Below are 27,504 nucleotides of genomic sequence, written 5' to 3' on the forward strand. Positions count from 1 at the left end.
GGGCTGACCGTGGAGGCAGATAGGGGCATGGCATTGCTTTACAGAGCCCAGTTGTTCATTTACAGGTGAGTATCTCACTTGCATGTCCTCGGGGAAACTGCTTAGGTGCAACCGAGGAAGGAGCCGCAGAGGCAGAGCGAAGAACTATCAGAGATCCATGCTGTGTGAGTGATGTCAGGCCAGTTTGGTTTCCGCTGGCAACCGAGAAGCTGCTTTAAAATGCTGTTTGTGCATGTGCATCACGGAGGCCTGTCAGCGTTGGCAAGGCAACAGGCTGTCCATTTGGATGAGCTTCAAGTGAATAACTACCACTTAACCTCACAAAGTGCTTAGTTGGCTTTTCCCTCTGGTTTTTGATGGACAAATCGACTGGTGTGTGAGTGACACTTTTCTTTGGAGATGTTGAAAGTGTTGGCTGATATTGTATGATATTGATATTGTATGTTCATTGTATGTAACATCCATAAGTTTACAGATAACTTTATATCAAAACATCTTCAGAAGTCTGATGCACTTTTGAATTCAGTATTATTTAATGTAGATACCTTTAGCTGCCAAATGAAAATTTGCTTAGAGTAAAACTCCTGCTTTCTCTACATTTGAACTTTTGCCACTTAGGGGAGCAGTAGAAATGTTTTATGCTGCAATCACAGCTGGAGAAATGCTTCAAGTATTTAAGGAACCAAACCTTGACCAAGGATAAGAGGAGACATCGGCACATTGACGGCAGACAGCGACACATTGACCGGCCTTGGTGTTCTTGCTTTCTGTTAGCAAAGTGTGCTCATTCGGTGCTCGCTTCTCCTTTCCCAGACAAACAAAAAAGCACAGGTTGGACAGGAAATCTGAGGATGATGGGCATTTATGGCTCCAGTTATGACCCCATCGGCACATTTTTGAGCAGGCCGTTGACAAGCTGCTGGAATGCCCTGCAGTTTCACAGAGTCGTTTGAAAACATGATTAACGGTGGTGGAACACAATAGGAATGTGATTCTCATTTGAGCAGTGGGTATGGCAGGCTAGCCTGGGAAATCATCCAGGCCCTAATTGCTGAAGCAGACCCCGATTCAGACAGCTGGAACACACACACACACACACACACACACGCACGCACGCACACACACACACACACACACACACACAAGTGCTCAAATGAATAGAGATAAAAAGTGTATCTTACAGCCTTGGCTTCTGAATTTATAATTATATCATAACAATAAACAAATACAGGATATGTCTGTGAACTCTCTGTCATGGTTGCTTTCAAGAAGCTAATAATAAGTGGGAACTTTTTAAGTGTGTGAATGTTCTTTGAGATGTTTTGTAAGTTGTAATGCATTTGCTATTTTTTCATCATTTTATTACATATTTTACAGTCAAACAGAACAATAGCCCAAGTCTACACATATTATCAGAGGGTCAGCAATTTGAAAAGCAATAAATATGTTCCCTCTCATTCAATAAAACTGGTATTGCTTAATTTCTAGATTGTTGCTTTTCCTCAGTATGAAGTATTTGCTTACTGAAGGGCTCTTTTGAGGTATTGGATATTTTTATATCCGTTTATATTAGCCCAATGAAAAAAGCCTTAAAGTTTTTTTGTCCAGAGGATTCCAGAAACTTAGTGTTGCACATCATCTGAGGAAGCAGAATCCTGCTTCCTTACACTTGTGTATGGATTTATGGGTGATATAAAGAAAATTTACAGCAAGAATCATTTTGCAAGAGCGTTCTCCACAGAAGTATAAACCGCTGTCTTGCCTTGCTGTCCTCCTCTTTGCTGCTCCGCCCTTCCATTTCATTAAGTCTAAAGACAGCAATGGAAGTCTGAAGTCTCGTCTGTCACCACTGCTGCCTCCTCCCCCTCCTCCTTTTATGTTTTCAACCTCTCCCTAGACCTTCAACTGCTTTTCTTTATACATTTCATGCTTACTTTCTTTCTTTTTCTCACTCTTCTCTCGAAAATCATCCATTTCTGTTTCCCTGCTCCTTTTGTGTGGCTAGACAGCCGTGTAATTGTGGGCCGTGTGAGGAGCGGGATGAGACGAGGCCTTGTGTTGGTCGGCTCCGTGCTAGTGTACCTACCTACAGCCATTCTCCCAGCAGTGTCTTTGTTCCTGCTCCATTGTGATAGGCTAGCTAAAGAGAAGCGCTACACATGTTGTTTGGCTGCAAGACTGTCTGCAGTCTTTGTGATAAATATGGTCCTCTGTTTCTCTCAAGTATTGTTACTATTCTTCCTCTTGCTGCCTGTCTGCTTGGATACCTCTGGCCGTGTTGCATAAAAGAAGATTAGCCTCACCTCTGAGAGACACATGCACACAAGCGCAAACAGCACACTCTGTGTAATGACACACACACACACACACACAAACACCAAGTTGTCCCTTGCTTCATTTGTCCTCCCTTTCTTGTTCCACATCTCCTTGTTGAGCCTTTTACTGTAGACTTGTTCCAGTTACCGTGTATGGACATTACTCACTAAGGTGCTTGGACTTGTATGTTTGAAAGCCTCCTTAATCCACAGAGAAGCCATTTATGATAGTAATTAGCAAATTTTAAACCAGTGACATCAAAGACGTGTTGGTCAAACATGTCATTGATGCATTATGATAAGAAATAAGGTGTGAAACAAAAACATTGCACAAGAATGAACGCATCCATATCCATCTGCCAATGTTGGAAAATGGATATGACTACTAATTATTCTTGAGATTTGATTGTTTGGAAATTTTTAACATTTTGACATAATGCCAGTTGAAAACATTAAATAGCAACATAAGCAAGCAACTGAAGATAAAAATAATTAGCATACAGAACACATTACAAATCTTAATCAACCAGTAAAGTTTCCTAATTTACAATATGACCATGGCAACAGACTTATAGCAGAGCAGTTTGATCAAACAGTGAGCCAGGATTAACGGCTGATCAGTAGGCTTTGTCAAGCTTTAACCTCTGGTTGTACAACAGAGCAAACAGACGTGTATAGACACACAAACACACACACACACACACACACACACACACACACACACACACACACACACACACACACACACACACACACCCACACACACAAAATTCAGTCAAAGGCCAGTTGTCCTGTAGGGCAGCTTTAAGCACAGTATAGAGCTCAGAGAAAGGCAGTGTTCTGCCAGTTGGTCGATGATTTTCTAAGTGCTAATCCTCTTTTTTTGTCTTTTATGTTTGAAACACTGGTCAAGGATGTATAAGTGGTCATATTACAGAAGATGTACACAGTGATTTTTAAAAAGCTTTCTTATTTTTTCTGAGGTATCGATGACTCACTCGAGTTCCTTGCTGTAAGAATGAAGGCAAAGGCAAACCCACTTCAGTGCCTCGGCCTTGACTTGAAAGTCCATTTCCCTAACCTTCAATGTAGTACAGATACGATTTTATCCTTCTGATATTGCTGGTGTACCATTTCCCGTTTATAATTCAAGAGTTATATACAAAAAAAGCCTCTTTAAAATGATGCTATTCAGTGCATATAAATAACATTTTAATATGGTGGGCTATGTTCATTTTATTTGCAGCTTTTTAGAAATGAGTATATGAGACCACAGTAGCTTCTAAAACCTAAAATAATTTTCAGTGAGCTAATATACAGTATGTAGCTTTGCAGTGGCGGTGAACAGAAGTTGTGCAAATATGGCCTAAGAGCAAATTTAATTTCAGCAAATAAAAATGGATGTTTAAAAAAACATCCAGGCTCCTCAGTCAGTGACATTTCCACCGTAATCTACACTTAAGCTCATACAGCTTTAGCTCATCATACCTTTGTGCCTCATTTACATGTAAAGACCCAGGAAAATGCTTTCGTTAATCACAAGATAAATGAGCGGTGATGTAGTTACCATGGTTTCAGAGTAACATAATTGAGTTTTCTTCTTAAAAACTCCAAGGGAAGAGCAATTAAGTATCAGCAACACAATTTACTGCATGTTTTTCTCCTGATGATATGAAAAATATAGCTGCATCTGGCTCTGTAAGTTGTTTTGGAGAGCTTATTAAATTGTTACTTACTGTTATGAGTAGTCTACAGGATACTAGCTCAGTAATGGAGTAACAAGCCTTTTCCCTAGAAAACGCGTTACATCAGTTGCGTCCAACTCTTTTTTGCTATGATTCAGCCTCTTATCTTTCAATGTAGAGTTGAACAAAGGCTAAATTCTTTGGCAGGCAGCATTAGCTGGCTGGCAAGAAAACAGAATTAAATATAAAAGATGTTTCAGGGTTAAGCAAAGTCCTCGAGGTCCAGTTGTGTGGGTCCAGTAATTCAATTTAGATAGAAAATGTGTGTATGACTTTGTGTTTAAGGATGAGAAATTCCCTTAAATCCCGGGCATGCCAAGAACCAAACCAAAGTTTGATTTTGTTTGTGTGCGACTGTAAGAATGAGATAGCGAGAGGAGTGACAGTTTTATTGTTTACCTCTAGCTGTTTGTGCCGACAGCGTGGTGACAGTGAGCCAAACACACACTGACCCCTGATGAGGCTCGCTCCCTTGGTCCTCTCTCTCTCTCTCCCTCCTGCCTGCCGGTCACACTAATTGCTTAAACATGCAGTCCCTTAGTTGTCATGGAAACTGTTTTATTGTCATTTTATTGGAAAAGGTGGCCTTGAGCTGTATATTAGCTAGCTACATAACTGTAACAAAAGACTTTCTCTGGACTTTTTTTTTTTTATATCTCTATAATATTCTAAAGAGCATCTTTCTCCCCCTGTGGTAACAGAGACAACTTGCTTGACTTTCTCACCTTATTCACTTGTCATCATCATTTACTCCTCGTCTCCTTGCACTCCTTCGTCTTGCTCATTTTTCTATTATTGTTCAAAATCATCCTCATTAACCTCCCCCTCAACTTACCCATCATTTTGTCATCCTGCGCTGTCTACTTCCTCTCCTCCACTTATCCTCCCCTCACTGATTCCATGCACTGTTCAACTTCTTATTTCCCTCTCTCCTGATTCGCTGTTCCTCCATTTTCTGACACATTTTCATCATCTCCCAGTCTACTGTTTCTCCTCTTAGTTTTTTTCTTCCTTAACCTTATTTCTATTCCTGCAGCTCATACCATATCCTCGTCATCGCAATCCTACGCATTTTCTCTTTGTCACTTCATCAGTTCTTCCTCCTATCCCACCTGTTTTTCCTAATCCTCTATCCCACATATCTTCATCAGCTGTATCATCCTGTCTTCATCCTCCTTCATCCATTTTCTGCTCTCCTTATCTTCTTCTCCACTCTCCTAACTTGTGTTTTTCTTTCAGCAAAGTCTCTAAAAAGTAATTTTACCTCTTTCTCCTCTTCACCGTACCTTTTACTGGCATTTCCTCTCTTTTTAAGCACCACCAGCAGCTTCTCCAGCTCAAGCACCCTGCCACCCTGTTGACTTGCTCTCTACTCTGCATCCTAATGTTCTTCTTTCAGAGTTATCTCCTATAGCATTGCCTCTGTCTAAATGTTTAGTATGCACACCATGTCCAACTGGGGCTTTTGTCACAGGCTCTGTACATTATTGAAAGTGAGCAGATCACTAATTCATGTCAGCTGAGCCTTGTGGGGTTTGGGTGGAGGTGGGTGGGAGCTTGTTGCTTCTTGAAGGCCTTTCATGTGGCTTGAACCATGTCTTAGCCATCACATCCCACACCTCTGCTGCGTCCTCGCTCGTCTCCTCTGCTGTCTCCTTTCACACCTTCTCATTTCACCTCACTCCAGCTTTATTAATGACCTCTTACTCATTCTTCTTTCTCTCCCTTTCCTTTCCCTAGCTCTGTCAGTCTCCCATGATGTACCCCCTCTCTCTGTTCAACCACTATCTATTGTATAGAGATTCCTACTCCCTGTGTTTCCTGCTGTAGTCGCTTTCCATCTCTCCTCACTCCCTCCCTCATTCATTGATGTCTAATCTAATTGCTTTTGCTCTGACCCTGGGGACCCGGGCACAGTGTAACAAGCTCCCAGCGGATACACTCTGCCTCCGCCTTCATTGCTGCATCCCTGAATCACTACTTTCTTTTCATCTGCTTCCTCACGGACTCTTCCCAGTGCATTCATTCATTAGCAGCACTAATGCCGTAGCCCCAAGACACGCAGCATGATATTGTGATCCCACTGGCTTAACCAAATCTGATCTAAGACTGGCCACAGCATGAGGATGGGTCAGGAATGACCAGTTGCAACAGGTCTTTTTCTTTTTTTTGTAAGTGTGGAGTTTTTCTAAACCACATCTTAGAGTGGGCCACAGAGGGAGGAAAATGAGTGGTGGATAGAATAGGGAAGAAGGGCAGGATGAAGTAAGGTTCTGGGGGAAAGAGAGAAAAATAAACAAGGAGAGGTGGAAAGGGAGAATGAAAAAGTAGGAAACGCATAACATAATAACATGGAGAGGCTCGAAGGACCAGTGCAAGTGAAATTTAATAGAAAAGGTGAAATATGAAGATGCAGCCCAGTGAACTAAAGCAGATAGTCCAGTGCACATTTTAACAGCTTTGGCTGGCTCCACTCAGAAATAAGGATTTTAGAAATATGATACACATTTTAACTTTTCTTTCCTCCTTCATCCCACAGTGCGATATGTCACACATCAAGTGACATCCATGAATAGTGCCAGCGTAAATGAAACCTGAAGCAAAAACACGCTAGCTTACAAATAAGGCTGTGTTGGAGAGACTCAAAATTTTGCTGCACTGAATTCCCTGTTGACCTGGGTTCTATTTTCACTCCTGTTTGCGATATAGTGAGGGTGTGGCAAAAAAAAACAGAACATGAAAGACGCTCAAATTCTCCCAACAAGTTCTCACGCATCACGCTTGGTCTTCAGTGAGATATGCCAGCGGATAGTCAGTGAATATGAGTAATGCATTTCAGAATATCCTCAGCTGTCAGTCATATTGTGTGAAAGTGTATGATCAAAGTGCACATTCTTAGACAGCACAAATACCTCAGTATTGTTCCCTGTTTCACTTTAATATGAAGCTCAATGACAGCAGACAGCTCAACATCACTTTTAATATGAGACCCATACAGCTTGTGTGTGGGTATGTGTGGGTGTGTATGAACTTGGCTTTTTTGTCTCATAAATATTCATGATAGAACACCAGCATAAAGATCAAAACATTTTCTCCTGAAGGTTAATAGGTCAAATGCGTTGATCAAAATCTAGTTGTTGCACACACTCCTCTCATTAGAGGCATTTAAAGAGAATCATTTGATACAGATACTCTGATCTTCCCCTCGGCCTTCCCCAGTGTATACTCTCCCCCTCACACACACGTGCACGCTCTGTAGGTCCTTTGGGCTCAGGCGCTGAGCTGAATGCAGACCTCTCTTTGAAGTGAGCAAGCTTACTATACATGTTTGAGTCCGTGCACGCGCTCACACGCACGAATACACACATACACTCCTGCTGTGTTAGTGCATGCTTCTTTAATCAGATCAGGTGTTTAATTATTAATGTGTGTGTTAAGAGAAGCAGAGGCAGAATATGTGAACAGTTATGACCCTGCAGCTGTACTGTTTAACCTTTACTGTGGAATAATTCCACTTGTGTGAGCGTTTTTGAGTGTGTACGGGAGAGAGAGAGAGAAGGGTAAAGAGAAAGAGAGTTGCCGTATGTGTGTGTACATTGTGGTGTTTTTCAGACAGTTCAGCCTTCAAGCAAAAGTGAAACGCAATATACGAGACACAGATGCCTCAGGTGACACTTTAAACATTGTTCTTTCTCCTTGTCTGTCTGTAGGTGTGTGGAAATCATCGCCAAGGAGGGGAGAAGTCTGAAGGAGCTCTATCTTGTGTCTTGTAAAATCACAGACCACGGTAGGATACTTTCAATCACTGTCCCTTTGTTGCAGTCAGCCTCCAACTTTATTATCATAACCATTATTACCCACAGTCACTACCATGATTCAGGACTCATTTGATTTTACGACTCACCCCTTATGAGACTTGCAAACAGTAAAAATATTATTGAAAAGTTTCACACAGAATTAAGTAATGTTAGCTGGATCTCCTTGGTGCAGTTCATAGACATTCATACTGTATTGCTAAAACGGCACGAGGATTTCTATGCGTTAGCTTGTGTTCGTGGATTAGAGGTATTTGTATTGTCTGACGGGAGACATACAAGGTGTTTTCCTTCCCAGCACACAAACGGTAGCCTTTAAATCCCTCCCGTCATCTCTCCTTTTTTATTTTGTTTACAGTACTTCGCTCCTCTGCTTGATTCCATTCTGCCATATGTTTTGCTGAATATTTGACTCTTTTATCAACTACAGTACAATACACAGTTGGAGTGCTTCAGTACTGAAGCATCAGGAGTGCAGTGCTGACAAACACTGCTTGCATGAATTATTTGATTCCTTGTGTGGCAATGTGTTTGTCTGTATAGTTATTGCAGTGCCATTGTGTGTGTGTGTGTGTGTGTGTGTGTGTGTGTGTGTGTGTGTGTGTGTGTGTGTGTGTGTTGTGCGTGTGCGTGTGTGTTTGTGCGTGTGTGTTTGTGCATGTGTGTACCCTGGGAGTTCCACAAATGAGAGTTACCAGCTGTGTTGCCAAACAATGTTTTTGGGTGCCAACTTTTTTCAAGAAGTACTCAGTTTGACACAATCTGAAGTTCTTTTTCTGTCATTTTTTTTTCCACTCATCTTTTCCAGTCAAAATACCAGCAATCCACATTATGGTCAAAACAAAGATCTAACCGGGATGAATCGAGTTTTATTAATTTGGATTTCAAAGCAAGTTTAATTTGGCTTTTGTTTTTAAAAAGTCCCATCTACTTCCAATAGAAATGGTTTGTGTCTGTTGTGTTCTTGCTTTTGTATTATGTTAACTCATCATTGTCTGAGCAAATTGCGTTTTCAGAATTGCACAAAGGGTCTAATGAGATTTCAGGTCTTCTGCTTGTTTGTCCCATGGATTCTTAAGTTCGCTACTTAATGTGAGTTTATTTTGCTTTTGAACTAGAGTAAGTAAGGAGCCTGTGCTTTTAATAGTAAGGGCTTTATTCCCATTTTCTGTGTTAGATAATATTGCTTTAGTTGTTTGGGTTTTAATGTGCTGTTGTGTGCATGATTAGCCTATTGAAAATTGCACAAAGGGACCACTGACAAACAAGCCTCCTGCTTGTTAGTCCCATGGTATTTGCTCAAGAGCTTAGAAAGCTTAAGCTGGGTCGGGAGCTGTTTTTGTTGAAGGCCTGTAAAGCCCAGTGAGGTATTGTACAATATTTGACTGTACAGGTTGACTTGTATGATGCAGTATTATACCCTTTCCGTACAGGGACCAATGTATGATGCTCACTCTGAACCCACATATACTCGAACATGTTTATTCACATTCATAGAAACTTCTTGCAGTTGTTTCACTCGTCAGTCCTGTTTTCATTCTCACTTCTTTTTGCTGTGTTTGGTAGTTGTTATGGTTAAATGTCTGTATAATGAATCATCTATAAAATACAAACCTGTACATCAAAACTAGTAGTAGCTTGTGAAGTGAATTCAGCCCAGTGTAGGAGGAGAGTCTCAGGAAACTCAGGAAACTCTGGGCTGTGAGTTGATTTTTAGTGTATTGACCACGCTGTTGCAGGATCAAATGAAACACACTGGCCCGAAAAGACTTATTCTCATGCACAGTCATACAAATTGAGTATTTAAAAAAAAAAAAAAAACATTCAATTTAAAATCATTTCTCGTTCTATCAAAATTTTAATTTAATGCTATTCGTTAATTGGCCAAAGTTTCTCCAAGGAAGTTGTGATTATGCCAAATGTGTTGCAGCAGAGTGGAGACTTGAATGGTTAGTCTCCAGCACGAGCTGCAGTTTGCTGCCAACTTCTGTGAGTTACAGTGACAATAATCACCTTGACCTCTCTGAACCTGGACCTTAACTGTGAGTGCGTGTGTGTGAAACATTATGTGGGCGTGTGTCTACTGGTGTTTGATTAATGACTCCAAGATCACAATAGTACATTAAACCTGGAATGCACACAACCACCCCCTTATATATATCCCTCTCTTTCTGTGTGTCTCTCTAATCATTTTGACCAAGATGAATTGGTGATATCTGATCTTCTTCCTTCACTAATGACCCCTCTAGCCCTCTTTGGCTGATGATGGGGTCTGTGTGTATTTATATGTGTGTGTACGTGTATGTCCTTCCAGGATAGAGATGCCTGTTGTAGGAGCTCTGTGCTCTAACAAAATGATTGGTGGATTTCCTGCTTCAGCCTCTGATAAATTAAATAACAGAAATGAGATTTTACATCTGCCAAGCTGGCCCCCCTTTTTTTCCGCCCATCTCCTGTGCTAATTATTTTTATTAATGGCCTCTCTGAGTGCATTTGAGATGTCCACAAGCCTCTTACATTTGAGTGCTCTGTTTTTTCCTCCCAGCTTTTGCTTCCTGTGTGATTTTATAGAAGCTTTGAGGACGGACAGAGAGAGACATAAAGACAGGTTTAGATGACAGAAAGAGAAAGCTAGGCAACATGTAATTTTACTCCCAGTGCAGATGGTTTTAGAGATTATTTTGTGAGGCAGAGGAAACAAATGGAAAAAGCGAGGATAGAGCTTTTTTGGCGTAATGATCTTACTGAAAGCCCTATTAGTGCTGTGGAGAAAAAAGAAAAAAAAAAACTTCCTACACTTCTCTCTCATTCATCAAAGAACATGAAAACTAATTAGGTTAATAACATTTTGGTTGTAAGGTTGTAATCAAGGAAGTGTCGAGACTTGTTAAACATCTGGTTACTTTGATTCACATATTTCATGAGATTTAAGCATTTCAGTACCTGTTGGTTTTTCACACCTGTAATTTGTAATTAATGATGATTAATGGTCACACTACTGAAAATTTTGTTAAATCTCTAAAAGCCTTCCGCCCAGATTTCCTGTGTCTCATTCCACTCTTTGTGCTACTTAATCTTTTTGTCCACATGGTCTTTTCTAACTTTGCAGGCATTTTAGCTTGTCTCACTGACATTTCCGAAAGCTATTAACACCTGCCACACGCACAACTTCACCTGCACACATATGTATCAGCCGTGTAATATGTACCCATCAAACAGGATCACCTAAAGAGGCGGAAATTTTAAGTGTAGAAAGAGCAGTAAATTCCTACTATGAAAGAAAAGAACAATAATAAAACACAAAGTGATTTGCAGACAGTGATTTTAAAGATAAATGAAAGACCTTAAACTATAATATTAGTTTGGTTTAATATGGCACTCAACCTTTATTTTATCACAGAAATACAGTGAGGCAGAGACCTTATTTACAATATAGATGAGTAAATTAAGATCTTAGTCACCAAGAAACACAAATAAGAAACTTAAATAAAAATGGTAACAAAAACTACAATTAATAAAAAGCCAAATTAGTAAAATAGTAAAACCTCAAGAATAAATAAAGCAATTAAAATCTAAAACAATTGAATGACCTAAAACAAGAATAGCCGGAGGTGAAATAAGATGGAATTGAAAATTCAAATTGCCCTAAGGATAAAAATAAGATAAGCTTTAGATTGTTCTGCATGTTATTCCCAGTTGCAGGTGCACAGTGAGAAAAACTGGATAAAAACAGCCCTCACCTGCAACATAATCCGTCATTTGCATCATTTGAGAGTGTTTGATAAGGGCCTGCATTAAAAGACAGCAATGAAGTAATGTAAGGGGGTAAAAAAAAAAAAAAAAAAAAGTAAGGGCGTTATAAATAAATAAAACCCAGTGTCTGTCACGCCTTACACAGAGAGAGAGAGAGGGCCACCCAACATCTGCATACAGCTCAAAATGATGAGTGTTATAATTATCACCGGTAATAAATCTTAGTGTGGAGGGTATCCAGGAACAGCGTATGAAGGGTAACCACATCTAATCAGACACCAGAAGTTCTCTAGTTCTCGGACTCCAAAAACAGGGAAACCAAATGGAATGCATTTACTGTAACTCTGGGACCTCAGCTTATTTAGATAATACAGCTCATATTTTCGCATAGCAACCCTCCAGCTGCAGGCCTTTGAGCAATTTCAAGTCCTGACCCTTTGTTTAAGAACCCCTAATCTAGAGAGTGCCCACTTATCTCTGCCACTTGCAGTCTTCGAGGGCTGCAGGGACTTTCCAGCACATTTAGTAATTTTATATTTAAATGTGGCAATAGTTGAGATGCTGGGGCCTAGAAACAGATTTCCTTTGTTGTAGATATCAAAAAAAAATCAAAACAGTAAAGAAAAACAGGCCTCTCCTCAGTTTATGAGATAGAGAAGTTGTTTGAGATAATGTCAAGGAAGTATTGATGAAGGAAATTACATTTAAAACAACACATCCTTCCCTCCTCTTCCAGAAACTGGCAAGATATCATGAGGTGACTCACCATAGAGTGACGCAGTTACTTAACATGAGAGACAACCTCCACCGTTTGTTTTTTTTTTTTTTTTTTTTTACTATATACACATTTTGAACCCAAAAAAATAAAAAAAGAGGGCCACCTTAGTTCCTTATTCCCATAGGCATATGGACGATGGGGTCTCAGTCAGTCTCCATTACACTTGCAGAAATAAAAGTACCAGCACTACTATAAGATAAGGGTTTGAAACCTGACCCTGATGGGAAAACCTTCTCTGCCTCTCTCCCAGTGCTAATCAGATCTTTACACCACCAGTGTCATCTTCATTGATCAACCCATACACAGGTAAAGGCCCATACTGTATCTTCAACACACCTGGATAGGCAGTGATACCTTCTTGTCTCCTCTTGCTCTTGCACTTGTCTGTGTGCGCCCTTTGTTCTTACGTGGGTGTGTTTTGCATTACCATGCATCCATTTGTGTGTCTGCGCTGTGTATGTGTGTATATCTACCTATGCTCATCTTGTCCCTTGTACTAACCGCTTCCACAACCCTATCAGGAGACAAAAATAGAGACCTTGGCACCTCTGTTCTTTACATATGGTAATTCTCCTCTTTCACCTACACGCCTTGCCATGATCCCTTACTTTGTCAGTCATGGCCTGCTGTGTACATCTGTGCGAATACAAGATCGTGTGAGACACCTGAGGGAGACTTGTACGAGTGAGAGGGAAGAAAAGGAGCAGCTTTGGTCTCGGTTGCGAAGTGGGAGGAATTCTTTTAGGCTTCCAGACTGATGGAAGTCAAGGCCCTGTGTATTTTTTCCGTAGACAGTGTTAGGTGACTGGCATTTCAAGTCTTAGATGCTCATGACATTCTCTTGGTTGAATCATTAATTCAGAAGATGAGCACTTTCAAACAACAAATTACGTTGTTTGTGTTGCTGACCGTAAGTGGAAACCAAGCTAAGCTGAGCTTTGTAGAAACCTGATGTTATTGCATTCAGCAGTTTAAATAAGTTTACGGTCAAGTCCTTGTGTCCGTTTTGGATAGGTCCCAGTTGAGACTATGAAGTATTTTGGATGTGCTACAGCTCTAATTTCCTAAAGGGTAAAATGTATTGTAGTATTTAGTATTAGTAGCAAAGTGTATTAGTAGCAAAGTGTAAAGTTGAATCATCTGTAGACTCCTGTGGTTCTGTGTTGTGGAACATAGATAGGGTATAATTTAAAAATCCTTGAAATGGGAATTAAAAGTGGGAATAATAGTTTCTGAAGTGTCTCCTTCTATTTTGCAACTATATTGCTCCTAATAGGAAATCTTGACAATGACAGCCCATCTTCCAGACTGTTGTGATTGTGTTGTGTTGTTGTGTAAGAGGGACTGAGCTACTCAGATTGTGCATTTCATTATGTCCATCTGTATTTACCCATCTGTCAGCTTGTGAGATTATTGTTGTCATTCAATTTTCATTTGTCTTATTCTCTTATTTGTTCACCCTCTTCACAGCTCTCACATAGTTAACATGCATCTACATTTTTCTCCCTTTTTTCTTTTTTTTCCCTGCTGTGGACCCCGTTCCAAGACCAAACCCCTTCCTCCTCTCTTTTCCGATCTCATCCCTCTTTCCATTCATCTTTCAGCTCTTGCTTTCATCTGAGGTGCTTTACTCTAAATGCACTGAACGTTGATAGATGGGGCTTCCCTGCCCCTCCCCTTGAGCAGAACCTCAAGAATGAAGTATCGCTGTTTGCGTGTGTCTTCACTGATGTGTGTGTGTTTTGTGTGACTCTGTGCTTGTTTACATGCCTTTGTGTGGGTGTGTGTGTACTTTAACAGGTTTCACTTGCTGCAGGGAAAATTTTGACACACACTTACTCCCCAGAGTATCATAGTGCTTTTTACAAGGTGAGGTTATTTAGCATAAAAGCAGCCGAAACAGCATGGTAACTACCTCACTGACAATGAAAATGACGTGTGATTGTTATGCTCCTGTATACAATCTGATGAGGCCATTAGGGTATACTCAAAGCTCAAGAGTGACTGTGCTGGCTTTTAACCATAAGCCAGCATTCACTTTTTTTTTATTATTCTGCACTATTTATGGGATTGATGTACACGTCAGACCCCCTCCAGCATGATATCCTTGTCAGGCAAGCTATGGTTGTACGGCATAGTGCCATTTTTGAAATGTCACACAATATTGGAGTCATTGCAGTAAAGAACAGTTAGTAAGACTTAAATTAGAGGATCATTTATGGTGTTTACATGTGGCATGATCAAACCTCATGGTGATACATAACAATGTAAAAGGCAGCAACATTCTCTGCCTTTGTCTTCTTTCTTTTGCACGTCTCCATTTCTCTTGGAGCATTTGTGTGTTTTCCCTCTATCTTGTTTGTTTACTAAGCAGTTATTCACCACCATACAGTCTAAGTGCTGTGAAACATAATGGGATGTAAACTTAGATAGTGTAATAGCTTGTTTGCTCCTCTCCGTCTGGCATTCAGTAGGTAAATAATGTAACTCTACAAGCAGTCGATTAAAATGCGCAGAGCAGTACAGCAGATGTGGGCTGCTAAAGGGAGCAAGTCAATAGACAATCTTTGTTCGTCTGCATCTCCACTGTGACTGTGGTTGTTTGTGTATACATGTGTTTATGTAGAGTATGTAAAAGGTTTTGTCTCTTGGTTTGCAATTTAGTATAGGTGGGTCTGATAATGTTCATAGCCACTACTATACAATTGTATTTTTAAACTTGAGATTAATTTTTTCATACCTTGGTGTTACAGACTAACAAAGACATTTTTTCTTTTACTAATGCCGATTAGATTTGTCTGAATCTAACTTGGGACGACCCGTAAATTGTTGTACTGCTGTTGTCATGTGGGTACTGATATTTGGGAACTAAAAGATACACCTAAGTATGTTGAAAGCAAGTCTTAGAACAATGCAACTATTTTTATTTATTTATAAATATATAATATTCATATAAAGAAACATAATTGAGTGAGCTGACTTATCACTGTGGATTTTTGTTGAGAGGAAGAAATCAGTACTGTCAGTGGTCAGTGAACATCATCACATTACTGGGTTAAATCTTTGAGCTCCTTGGTCTTGGAGAGTTAAATATTTTTTTTTTTATTCACCTGGCAACTTAGATGTTGAAGAGTGTAACCATCACAACACAACTTGACAGTAGAACTACCCAGGCGCGATCCTCCTGACATCAATTCCATTAAGTGTAAAACAATGGAACCGGAGGTAGCCAAGCCCATAGGCCAACTCCCATGACCCCTTTCCATATCACATCGTGACCCTAAAAAGCAATGGAGCAGTAGTACACAGAAATAGCACATACTAGGAAAATTCATAAAAGGAGTGTGTGCGGTGTGTTTTCTCCTTGAGGGGTAGGAGAGATGGTAGAACAGGAATAGGGAGAGAGTAACATATGTTGCAGAATGCTACTGGACGCAGTGAGGGCAAAGACTCATAAAGTGGGTTATTATCTCTGCAAATCAATGAGAGTTTCTGAGCCGTGGGGAAAACAACAAGAATTATACCATCTCAGAGTTGGACTTTAGTACTGCTGGCAGACCACCTGGATGCTGCAGCATAGTGAGCTGAGAATTGTTCTGTGTTATCAACAGCTGAAACTGATAGTTTAATTATGGATGAATCTACCAATTATTTCCTTGATTAATCAATCACTCTATGAATAATCATGGAAACAAGAAAAAAAAAAGCATTGCATATTCCTCAGGTAAAGCAGAGTAAAGCTGTGAAGCTTAATCTTACAAAGTGCAAGTAACTGTGAGATATACAGTACATAAAACACACGTATTTCCTTTTTTTTTTTTGCAAAATGGATGTTAGAATTCATCTTTTCTTAAAACTGCTATGTTTAAAAATGCAACAAGTAAAAGCCTAAAAGTAAGTGAAGAATGTTTCTAGCAGAAAAAAAAAAGTTTGCCTCTGGCTTCAGCGGTGGAAACTCTGCAGAATAGCCTTTCTGCGGAGAATAAGAAGGATGACCGTTCTCCCACCATTTACAAGTTTGGAAAGTTCATTAAATGATAGACATGAAAACTGAGAGGGTGACGGGTAAAGAGGGAGCAGAAACAGCTCCAGAGGCTGGACTTGAAACTCCACCGAGGGAAGGCATTTAACTGGAAGGCCGCTGCTCAAGTGCATAAGTACACTTCCATAGGGTTCCAATCTACAGATTCTTCATAGTGTAGAGTATATAAGTCGAGATTTCCATTTCCCTACATCAGCCTTCGGTGGTATTTGCAGATTGGGGAGCAGCGCAAAGAGGCAGAAATTGAATTAGTTTCCATATATTGTCCTCTCCTCCTCTTTCTCCAGCTAAGCCCTGTGGTCTATCCACTGTTTGCCTTATGGGGGAGAAAAGTGAGGGGGGCTTAAGCTGTGAAGGCTCGGGCTTACTCTGTCTACCATCATACTGGTCACACACTCACGCAGTAACTCTCTCTCACCCACTAAGACGCATGCTTCGGAGATTACAGCCAGGCAGGCCCCGTTTGCATTTACACACTCAGATGCAAACACAATCACACAGGCAGTACACACATATTATAGATGCACTTTTGAGCTCATGCTAATGTCTTCCTTCACTCACGCTATCAAATTTCAGCACACACACTTTGCCATAACTTTTGAAAATAAATAAATAAAATAAATTTAAGCCCGTGCTATTTTAGGCTTAAGTCTACAGAGGAGGACTAAAATGACTTGGGTGTATGTGTTTATATACAGATTTATATGTAAATTTGTGTTTGTCTCTGTGCACACAGATGTATGTGTCTCTGCGTATGGGTGTGTGTGTGTGTATACATGGTGCCAAAGGATGTAATCATGTATCTATGAGTCGCAGGATGACAATAACGGTCCTGTTCTAGATAAAGGTAGCTTTAGTAACAATAGGTCCCATGTGTGTTTATGAAGCTTTGAAATAAACGGTCCATTTGTTCCATCTCTCCTCTCTCTCTCTCTCTCTCTCTCACTCACCCTTCCTCATCTCCTCCTCTTTTTCTTTCTCTTTCACCATCATCTCAGCCCTGTAGTTCCTAATAACAGCTTTAAGTGTGCCCAAGGGACTCAATAACACCAAGCCACTGTAAGTGTGTAGAATGTGATGTCCCTGTTATTGTGGGCTATAAGGTTTTTGTTTATAGAAGTGACACATTGCATTCTCTTATTATTCTTATTTGTTCCATTGTGTGTGTGTCTGTCTGTGTGTGTGTGTGTGTGTGTGTGTGTCTGTGTGTGTCTGTCTGTGTGTCTGGATATGAAGTATTTCTCTAGAGGCAGCATCACATCCGCTGCGCCTTTGCCTCATAGTATCACTGATACAGGCCGTGGACAGGTGTAAAATGCTCAGTATCGCTATATACTTAGAGGCTTGTCTCTCTCACTGTGGTTATCTCATTTTATTTTCTTGCCATCCTCCTTCTGTCTCCCTCACTGTCTTGCTCTGTCCCTCTTTCCTCGTCTTCCTCCTACTCATCTCTCTCAGGTGTGAATGGAGCTGTCCTGCAGGTTATGTAGGTGTTGATGTGTGTTGGTGACCAGATTTGGGAGTGCTGTGAGTTTTATAGTTAGCCCTGCCTCACTCTGATAATGTTTAGCGGAGCCCTTTAGGGAGATGCTCACTCTTTATAAGAACTCCACATTTCTTTTCCGCCCTTTTTTAGTCACACTGTTTTACCACTGCTGCTGGTTTACTTTCAGTAGTTTATTCTTAGCATTTTTGTATTGATATGATATTTTCATGACTCTTCAAAAATCATATTCAAATGAGTGAGCCATGACCATTTACATAATAAAGTATTACTCCTAGAAATGTCAACAGCACGTGTGACTAATGTCATATTCACGACATATAAAAGTTATGCATAATTAGACTCTTTTGATCTGCAAATACTCCTCAAGTCACTATCTAGCTGGTAATCACAAATGGCATCTGGTATTTTTCTGATGGCCTTTCATTTAAACTTCCAGTGAAAGATTTTGTAGATCTGGAGATTTTAAATATTGCCCAGAAAGTTTGTCCGAGCACTGTTGCAGAAGTTTCCGTGAATGTGTTGTGCTTGTAGGTTGTTTTGCTTTCAACTTATATCCATTTCATCACAAACCAGCTCCATGGGGTTTAAGTCTAGAGTCTGTGCTGGTCTTCCATCATTTGAAGTCACCATCTAGTTATTTTCTTCTAATGTTTTGGGTCATTATCTTGCTGTAAGATGAACCCCTGACCAACCAGTCTGTCTTCCTTTGTTACATTTTCCTCAGTATATATATAATAGCAATATACAGTCAGGCTTCCTGCAGTACAATATTGTCCTAATAATGCATCAGAGGTTGTAGTAAAACAGTTTGTTCCAACACTGCCTTTGCACAGACAGGCTGTTAGTAAGTAATCAACAGAAGTTGGGGGACCTGTGGGAATTGTTTACATTAAGTTTCAGGGAAGTTCCATTGCTTCTGGAAAGGTGTAAGTTAACCAGTTTCTTAATCCGTGAAAAAGGCCTGTTTTCTAAGATATTTACATGATCTTTCAGTTTTCAGTGACCTAAACTGCTGCTTACCTTTGTACCATGTAAGGTTATTCACTGGAGTTGAACTGCTTAAATGTCAATAAAAACTGCAAAGGTGGGGAGTATTCTAAAACTTTTGACTGGTAGTGTATCTGACTTGGTGATTTGTAATATGAAAGGTTTTGCAAAGCACCAAACAACAGCAGTGTAGCTATTTGGTACGATACTGTAGTTTTAAAGAAGAAGCAGCATGTAATAGTACTAGAATGCCAGGGGCTCTTTTTGCTATAGGGCATACTCTTCATTTGAGATTTCTTCTTCACTGATGAGGCTTCAAGAATGCTCTATTTTTTAAGCTTTGCCTTTGGTCGCCTTTTTTATAATAAGTAGTTACAGGTCTTTCTTCAAATAAGTTATGATACTTTCTCTCAAAACAATTAAACTTTACAGTCAAAGAAATTGTTAACATGTAAAATATGACAAACTATAATTTCTATAATAAATGTAGCCTAAAATATCACTGTAATCATCAAAATGCCATCACTTGCAAAAGACTTAATTACTTTTTTCTACAGTTAAATTAGCAATTAAATAGCGATCTGCTGTAAGTTAATAGCAACATGCTATCATTTAGATTATGTATCTACTTTGCAGTAAAACTTGAAATTACAAACTTTTTCTGTTGGAAGGTCACCCGCCCTCTCATTTTTCTACATCTGTATATTTGAGAGATAATGCCACTGCTAATCCCTTGCAAGGTCAGTGCTTGTATTGGATGATTATCTCCCACTGTTTATTCATACTTCCTGCTGATGTCATTTCCTCCTGCTGGCTCTGACCTCTGACCTGTCATTTACCTCCTGTCGTTGCCATGGTTTACTCCACCTTGGTGGCCGCTGTCCAAGAGAACATCCCCGTCTTTATCTCTGTAGGATTCCTCTGCTTACAGGAAGGTTACTGGAGTATCTAAATGTAAAATCTATTTGTACTTAAAGGTCACTTTTCATTTGGATTCCTAATATCATCTTTTATCTTCTTTCCTCACTCTTCACTTTTCATTGGCTCAGTTTCTGTGACTTCCTCAGTGTCATTCCTTTTTTCCTCTGTCTGACCATGTGATGCTCTTTCCTGCTGTTACGCCATTGTTTGACAGAAGTACTATGCATTAGTCACTTGACAGGGAATGGCCGTAATACACGATGCGTCAGCCATGTTTATATGTCTTTGCTTGTGACAGCTCTGGCCAAGAGCCACAGCATCACACAAGGTGTTGGTTATTTCCCCTCATCATTTGATCAATGGCTCTGATAAAGCAGAGGAAACCCCTGCCATTACACTTGGCTGCGTGTGCTTTTGTGTGTATGTACATGATTATATGATAAAAGGCATGTATAAATTGCTGCTCTTTAAACGTAAAAGGTAGGGGGTTGCAGTCCTGGCACACTTGTGATTTACTGCAACATGGCCTATGAGCTTCATTCAGTGTGTGTGTTTTGTGTAGCATGTAGGATCTGCATGGGATTATTAAATTGGCAGTAATGTTGTTAGCCCCCACCTTCAAGCCATAATTCTCCTTAGTTAAAGACATAGAAGTTGTTTTCCTAACATTCATATCTTCCTCATTACTTGAATAATTTCAGAAGCTCTTATAAACAAATGTTAGGATTTGCACATTTGGTTAACATGGTATGCCTCATAAAGGCTACTGATTTTGGGGCCAAGTGATAAAAGTGAAATTGGACAAAAGTTACCAAACTCCTTTGTGTGAAAAATATCTCAAGGCACATGCACATGCCTCATACATTAAATTAATATTGTTTTCAATTAATTGCTCAAAACAAATCAAGAGGACTTTTTGAAATGACTTAAGGCTACCAACTGAGTAGCACTGGCTTATGAGTTCAGGTTAATGAATGAAAAAAGGTGTAAAGTGATTAATTAAATTCCTGGGGGTCACATAATATAGATGATTAACTATGTGAATTCATTCAAAGTTAATTGAAATTTTAAAATACTCTATCAGAATGAAATACTGCTTCAATATGCAGAATATGCCTCCTTTCAATATGCCCACTATACTTGAAAGAATCTATATTAACAAGTTGTCCAGTTTCTGACTGGTCAAGGCCATTCCAAACTGAAGTGAAAATTAATGTAAAACATTACTGGTTCAGTTATGAGTGCTTCGAGCCATTCTTAAAGATAGTGATGCCAGTCCTTTAAATCTCAAAAAAACTCAACCGGTCACATAGTTAACGGATGGTTACTTAATGGATGCTAAGGAAGAAATGACTGTTCTTCTGTGATACTGCCATATCTGTATGTCCTGACCTCACTCTGCCTCTCCGCTTTGTTGTTGAATCACATTCCTCCCACACTTGTCCCTACCTTGATGTTCCTTTTTGGCACTCAAGGCTGCCCACACTTTGCCACCTCTTTACATATCGTAATCTTTCTTTTCCCTCTCCTCCTCCTATCCTCTCTCCCTCTGTTATCAGTCTGTCCTGTAAAGCGTCATTTGCAGAGCAGCCCTAATCAGATGTGTACCAGTGGAGGCCAGTTTGTGAGAGCAGCGTGTGGCCCGATAGATAGCAAGGCTTAGCAGAAGGGGAGCGCATTGTAAGCCCTCAATTATATTCCTGACACCCAGACGGAGGAAAGAAACACTTAGGAGGCCTGTTTGTGTTTTTTGCTCATGTCTCTGAGCGTCATTTCTGAACGTGTTTGGTTGTGTTTGTACGGCTTTATATGCTTATTCCTAGTGTTTGCTGCAAAAAGTGTGTGGAGTGAATGAAAGGCAGGCATAGAGAAAAACATGTCGTCGAGCACCAGGTCAAGCTGAAGAAGGAGTGAGCGAGGGAGTGAGTATGTACGTTTAAAAGTGCTGTATCTTAAGTTGTAGCAAGGTATCATGGTATGTGAGTATGTGTGTTAGTGTGTTACTGGTGTGAGAATTTTAGGATTGGGAAGAATCAATGATTATGAGAGAGCTGAGAGCATCTGTCTTATTTTTATGATAAACAGGTGGTTGGCCTTTCTCATCCTTGTCTCTGTGCTTGTGTGTGACTAATAATGAATGAAAAAACAAAGACAACCAAAAACCTTAAACTCTTGGAAAACAAACTAGCTGAGACCAAGACTCTTTCTTTAAACTTTATTTAGCACAGACATTAATCCTTTAAGTCTCAACTGATAAACATCCATCATGTAATGTAGCCAAAGAGCAGGTGATTAGCTTAAATGAAATACAAAGGGCTTTGAAGAATTGAACTCTGATTTCATCCCATTGGGCGATTTTATACTTTCAAGTTTGGACCTTTTAAGAGATGTCTGTGAACATTTTTAATGCTATTTTGTGTGTATGATTGTATGTGTCTGGTTGTGCTTGTTGCGTATCATCTCTCCGCACTTATTTCCTCTGCTGTAGTCAAATCTATCTTACAGAAGTCTTTTAAAAAGTAGAGCAATTCTTCCTCTTCTCTTTTTGAAAGTGTCACCTGTTCTTCTATCACTACCACTATTCTTTCTCTACATTTATCACATCCCAAAATTCACAGGGGAAATACAACAAGTTCAAGAGCATTCTGTAACTGTTGTTCACAAGCATTCTGGAAAATGTGGGAGATAATTGGAAAGCACAAGTAAACTAGGCACATTTAAGATAAGTTTGAGATGTTAGTTCAGCAATACCCTGATTAAAAAAAAAAACTTAAAAATATACAATGATATAACAATAAGTATTTGTAAGTGGAACTTACAGGTACTTGTTGTACTTATAAAACCTTCATCCACACGTTTTACCCTAAACAGGAGTGTAATGTGGAGAGCATCATGGGGTTTGCAGATGCAACTTTCTTCAGTTCTGTTTTCAAGGCCATTCAAAGCTTATCGCGGGGCTCTGTGGCATTGGGCCCACGGAGACGCCGGGTAGAATCAGATGAAGCATGAAAAGGTGTGCTCTGGAGAGCAAACAGTGAATTGTGTTTGAACATTTCTGCTGCTGGAGTTCACTGCTTCAAGGCTGCCTACCTCTGCAGATAGAATATTCATCTGCTGTATTGTCCCATAGAGGCGTGTAACCTTTAGCAAAAAATCACAGTGCAATTCGACCTTGCTTTTCTGCTTTGTTACCATGCAGACTCCAGTCCAAGTAGCAAAGCTTTATTTGATGCTACTATATTAGTAGCATGTTGAAATGTTTTTTTGTGTTGACCTATAACATCTGACCATTCTCTTACTTCTAGTAATTATCAGTACGCAACATCTAGTGAATTACAGTGACTTTTTGTCTTGATGGAAAGTTGATTACTTGTATCTGAACTTGACTCAGTCACCTCCAAGGCTTCTGTCGCACAAGCCCCAAAGCTCTAAGATGCTGTTGCCATTCAGCACTAAGAATGGGTCATTATCTGCTTGCTTTTGCCTGAAATAACCATTGGTGGGTAGCTAAGGTGATTAAGTATGGTGAAAGCTGTTAATAGGAGACAAACCAACTGCCCCTGACATTATACACATTTACTGCTCATTTTTACTTCCTTGTTTTCTGTTAAAATTTAAGCAGAAAGATACAAGTTCATAAGAGCTATAAAACCAGATTTCTAATGGTGTCTAATGAGTTGGTCACCCTCATAGCAACTCTTTTTCTACATAATTCAAAATATGGCATAATGCTGACAATACTTTGTTAACAGTAAATTACAAAACACAATTCATTAGCAAAAACACCGAACTGCAGTAAATGAAATTACTAATGATGTTAGCATTAATTCACCTGATGAATCATCCAGAAAATCCAGAGACACCAGAAAATAAAGTGAGAGACCACAAATGGATAGTTACAGTGTATCCAGTCACCAGTACGTGGATTATTAATATTCACAGCAAGTTTTTTTGTTCCACCAGACTGCACTGATGTTCTTATCTGTCATTGCACACTGCTGTTGACACAACTATTTAAAATGGCAAATAGCAGAGTAGTAAATAGTACTAGTAAAAGTACCAGTGGTAAGTGCAATTGTATGGATTCTAACAATGGAATGAAATGCAGCAATAAACTTATCGCCGTTTGTTCAGAATTTTGTCTTTTGGGACAAAATTTGTTAAACCTGTAACATCATTTACAGCTATCACAGTAGAGCTTGACTGTCGAATGACTATGAAAAGAGAAGTCATGTTTGTTGTAATTTATTTGTAGATTTTTTTTTGTTTCTCTGTGATTGAATGGCTTTACAGCACAGTCTTAAGATGTGACATATTCAAATTAATTATTCATATTAAAATTATGTGATACAGTCCAGATACGATGACATGACACTCGAACAAAATGGTAACTGTAGGTCTGAAAAAAGTGTTTAGACTTTTCCTACAAAGTTAATGCTTCCCAACCACTCAAACACCATATTTGACCTGAATATAGCATATCTCACCGACTGTGTGATTCACATGCCGGTCAGTAAAACATGTAATTTTGTGTTTGACTGACTGCCTTGATACAGAAAGGTCTTCTTTGGTCTTGGCTTGGTTAACCCTTCAAGTGATCTGCCTAAATAGCACCCTGTATCACACAAAGACAGTCTTTCAGACCCTCGGGTTGGCAGGAAACCAGCTATTACAAGGTCAACATTACCTTTATTACTTCTTATTAGCCTGTATTATACCTCACAGGAGATTTTACATAAACACACACTCACACAAATACACAGACTTATAGAGCTATAAGCTCACTGAAATGGCAATTGGAATCCTGCCTCATGCCAATAGACATGCCCTGGAGAGCTCAGGTAAACATTAGCTTTGTGTTTTTCTGTTTATTGTTTATTGTCTGTTTATAGGCTATGACATAGTTGATTTTTCTCCATCTGCAGTCTCAACACAGTTTATGGAATGGAAAGTATAGCTCTTGTATGAAAATACTGTCCTATGTTTGCAGCTGTAAGACAGACATGTATTTGAGACACATACATGGAAATTCACATACTGTCACTCAACCCACAGATAAGCCTCAATGTGCCGCAGCAATGTTTTCCTTGCATTAATGACAATGAAACTGCATTTCTTAGCTGTAACTGTGGATATGTGTTTTCCTATTTTGTTTCTAAAGATTATTTTTGTGAGGCCCAGGGGCCCACCGATTGTTTTGAGTGTCTCTCGACTCTGTATGACTGCACTGTGCCGCAGATGCTCAACAAAGCAGCCCCATTGGAATGCAGCAAACGCGTCTCCATAGTGGCATAAGATGCATTTTTATCGACACCTATTTCTCCACTCCTCTGAGTACAATCAGAGGTATCTGAGTGGCCTTGGCGTCTGGCTAATACAAAGAGTGTAAACGTGCATACTCACAAATACACAGATGCACACAATCTTTCTTTCTTCAGTAGCCTTAAATATAGCCAGAGAAAAGGCATTATGTTGTATTGGAGCAGAGTGAAGCCGGCTGTGTCGTGTATAAAGAAGATACATTGAAATTGGGTTGTGTTTCTGCCTCTATTGTTAAATCAGAAAGGTTGTGATGGAGTTTTCAGTGTCTTCCTCCATTTTTCACCACTGTACAGTCAATTATAAAGTAGGCCTACATAGACAACCTCCATTAATATCAGTCCTGGCTGTTTGCAGAGAGTATACTCTCAGTGTATGCATCAATAAAGTAGAATTAGGGGACATAGGGGCAGAAATATGAAATGCTCAATAGAATATGGCATTTACATTGACAGTCAAACCATGAAATACATCTTTTTCTCACTCTCACTCTGTCTTCCCTTCTCCTGTTTTTACTCTTTCTTCCCACTTATTATTCACAGGCTGTAGTCCATTGCTAAGTGCAGGTGAAAAAAGCCATTAAGTCACTGGCTGGGAGGCGTGTGTGTGTGTGTATATGTATGTATGTATGTGTGTGTGTGAGGGAGTGACAGGAAGACAGATTGCTGCCCATTCTGAAACATGACATTCTAATCGGTGTGCATGTTAATTAAGAGACTTTATTGAAATGTTTCTTGTGGCCGGAGAAATTGGAGGCTTAATGAATGGAATGTTCATGTTATATGCATGTAAGGAGACACAGGTGTGACTGTGAGTGTGAGTGCTCGCAGTAAAATGCTTGGCAATAAGGCAAAACCCTTAAAGGTTCTACTTGATTCAGATTTGTTGTTCATATCATTATTTACTTACATGTTTTTTTCCTTTCCACCTCTTGCAAACTTGTTTCCCTTAATAGTCTCCTTCAAATGGTGAGATCAAGGGTCCTTTAGTATCTGAGTGAGCTCTGCATTTGGTTTCATTTGGCTCATTCGGCTTATTTTCCTTAAATCCCAGAAGGGATTTGGTGGTGACACTTGTGAACAGGCTTCACTGACATTTGGAAAATATATTAAATATCCACCATATGTTCCGAGTAGAGGCAACATGGCAAGTTCTGTGTGTGTGTGTGTGTGTGTGTGTGTGTGTGTGTGTGTGTGTGTGTGTGTGTGTTTGTGTGTGTATGCATGAGCGTGCATGTCATTTGGGTGTTTGCACATGTGCTTTGAGAGAGAAACACAAACGTTGAAACGACTCAGATGATTAATTGTTGGGAGTACCCGAAGTAAAATTTTAATTAACGCCTCCCTACAGCTCTCAAAGTTTTTCTGTCTTCAGAACTCAATTCTTTGTAGCATTTGTAGAAATTCATAAAATAATATAAGACAATAATTTAATAGAGGGGGTTAAGGGTTATGATTTAAGATGCTTGCATGCAGCTACGTGTGTGATTTAAAGTGAAATCCACCACACCAGAGATTGTCATGTCATATCACTTCTGCCAGAGCCAGGTGCTTGTAAAATTACCAACTGACTTCACACCCCAGTCTGATTTCATAAATGCTTTGCCTTTTAATGAGGCTCTGTTACTATTTCAACTCATCCTTCTTATCTCAACAAATTGTGACAGTAGATTCCTAAAGGTGTGTTCAGACAGAACACGAGGGGAATTTTAGAGGTGGTGAGTGGCACATGGAGTCAATGACATGAGACATGACATGAGTCAATGCAAGTTGAAAAATTTGTGCTTTTAAGAAGATTTAAGAATTTCATACAAGGACGAGAAGAAAAAGAAGTGAAATTGGAGGGAAAGTCTTGGCGATTTGTGCCACACAAACACACACGGCCCACATGTGCAGTTTGAAGCTAACTTAAAGCTAACATCTTAACAGTTTGTACATGGGCTGTTGGGGTTAAATCAACACAGACTGCAGAAATGTCCAACTTTCAAACTGGACACACCTTAAGAACAGCCAGCAACTAACCTCCTAGTGGGTAATAATTGCAGCCATATGATTGCATTCATATATCAGCCTTACTTACCCATTGTCATGTTAAAATAACAAAATTTGTTCATATACCCTAAGGTCCCCATAATGTGTTTTTATGGCTTTTTTTGACCTTCAGAAGTCACAGCAGAGCATATTGTAACCCTAAGAGCACTATTTGCCTTCAGTCTTTGCCTCCCATGTGAGAGCACAGTGGAGTCAGCTACACCTGGTTGCCTTGATTATCAATAGTAAATATCTAGGAGATGTTCTTAGGTAGACTGTGTTAAAGGTGCAG

General features: G+C 39.7%; 1 protein-coding gene across 1 annotated transcript in view; it reads left to right on the top strand.

Annotated features, from left to right (window-relative positions):
* The window catches only part of fbxl17 (F-box and leucine-rich repeat protein 17), a 199,120-nt gene that overhangs the window by 128,301 nt on the left and 43,315 nt on the right, over positions 1-27,504 (top strand). Inside the window, exon 9 of the mRNA XM_041042901.1 lies at positions 7,771-7,847. Coding sequence (XP_040898835.1) covers positions 7,771-7,847 — 77 coding nt within the window. The remainder of the gene's footprint in view (positions 1-7,770; positions 7,848-27,504) is intronic.

The sequence above is a fragment of the Toxotes jaculatrix genome, chromosome 7 (assembly GCF_017976425.1).
Source record: "Toxotes jaculatrix isolate fToxJac2 chromosome 7, fToxJac2.pri, whole genome shotgun sequence".
In the NCBI taxonomy this organism is placed as follows: Eukaryota; Metazoa; Chordata; class Actinopteri; family Toxotidae; genus Toxotes; species Toxotes jaculatrix.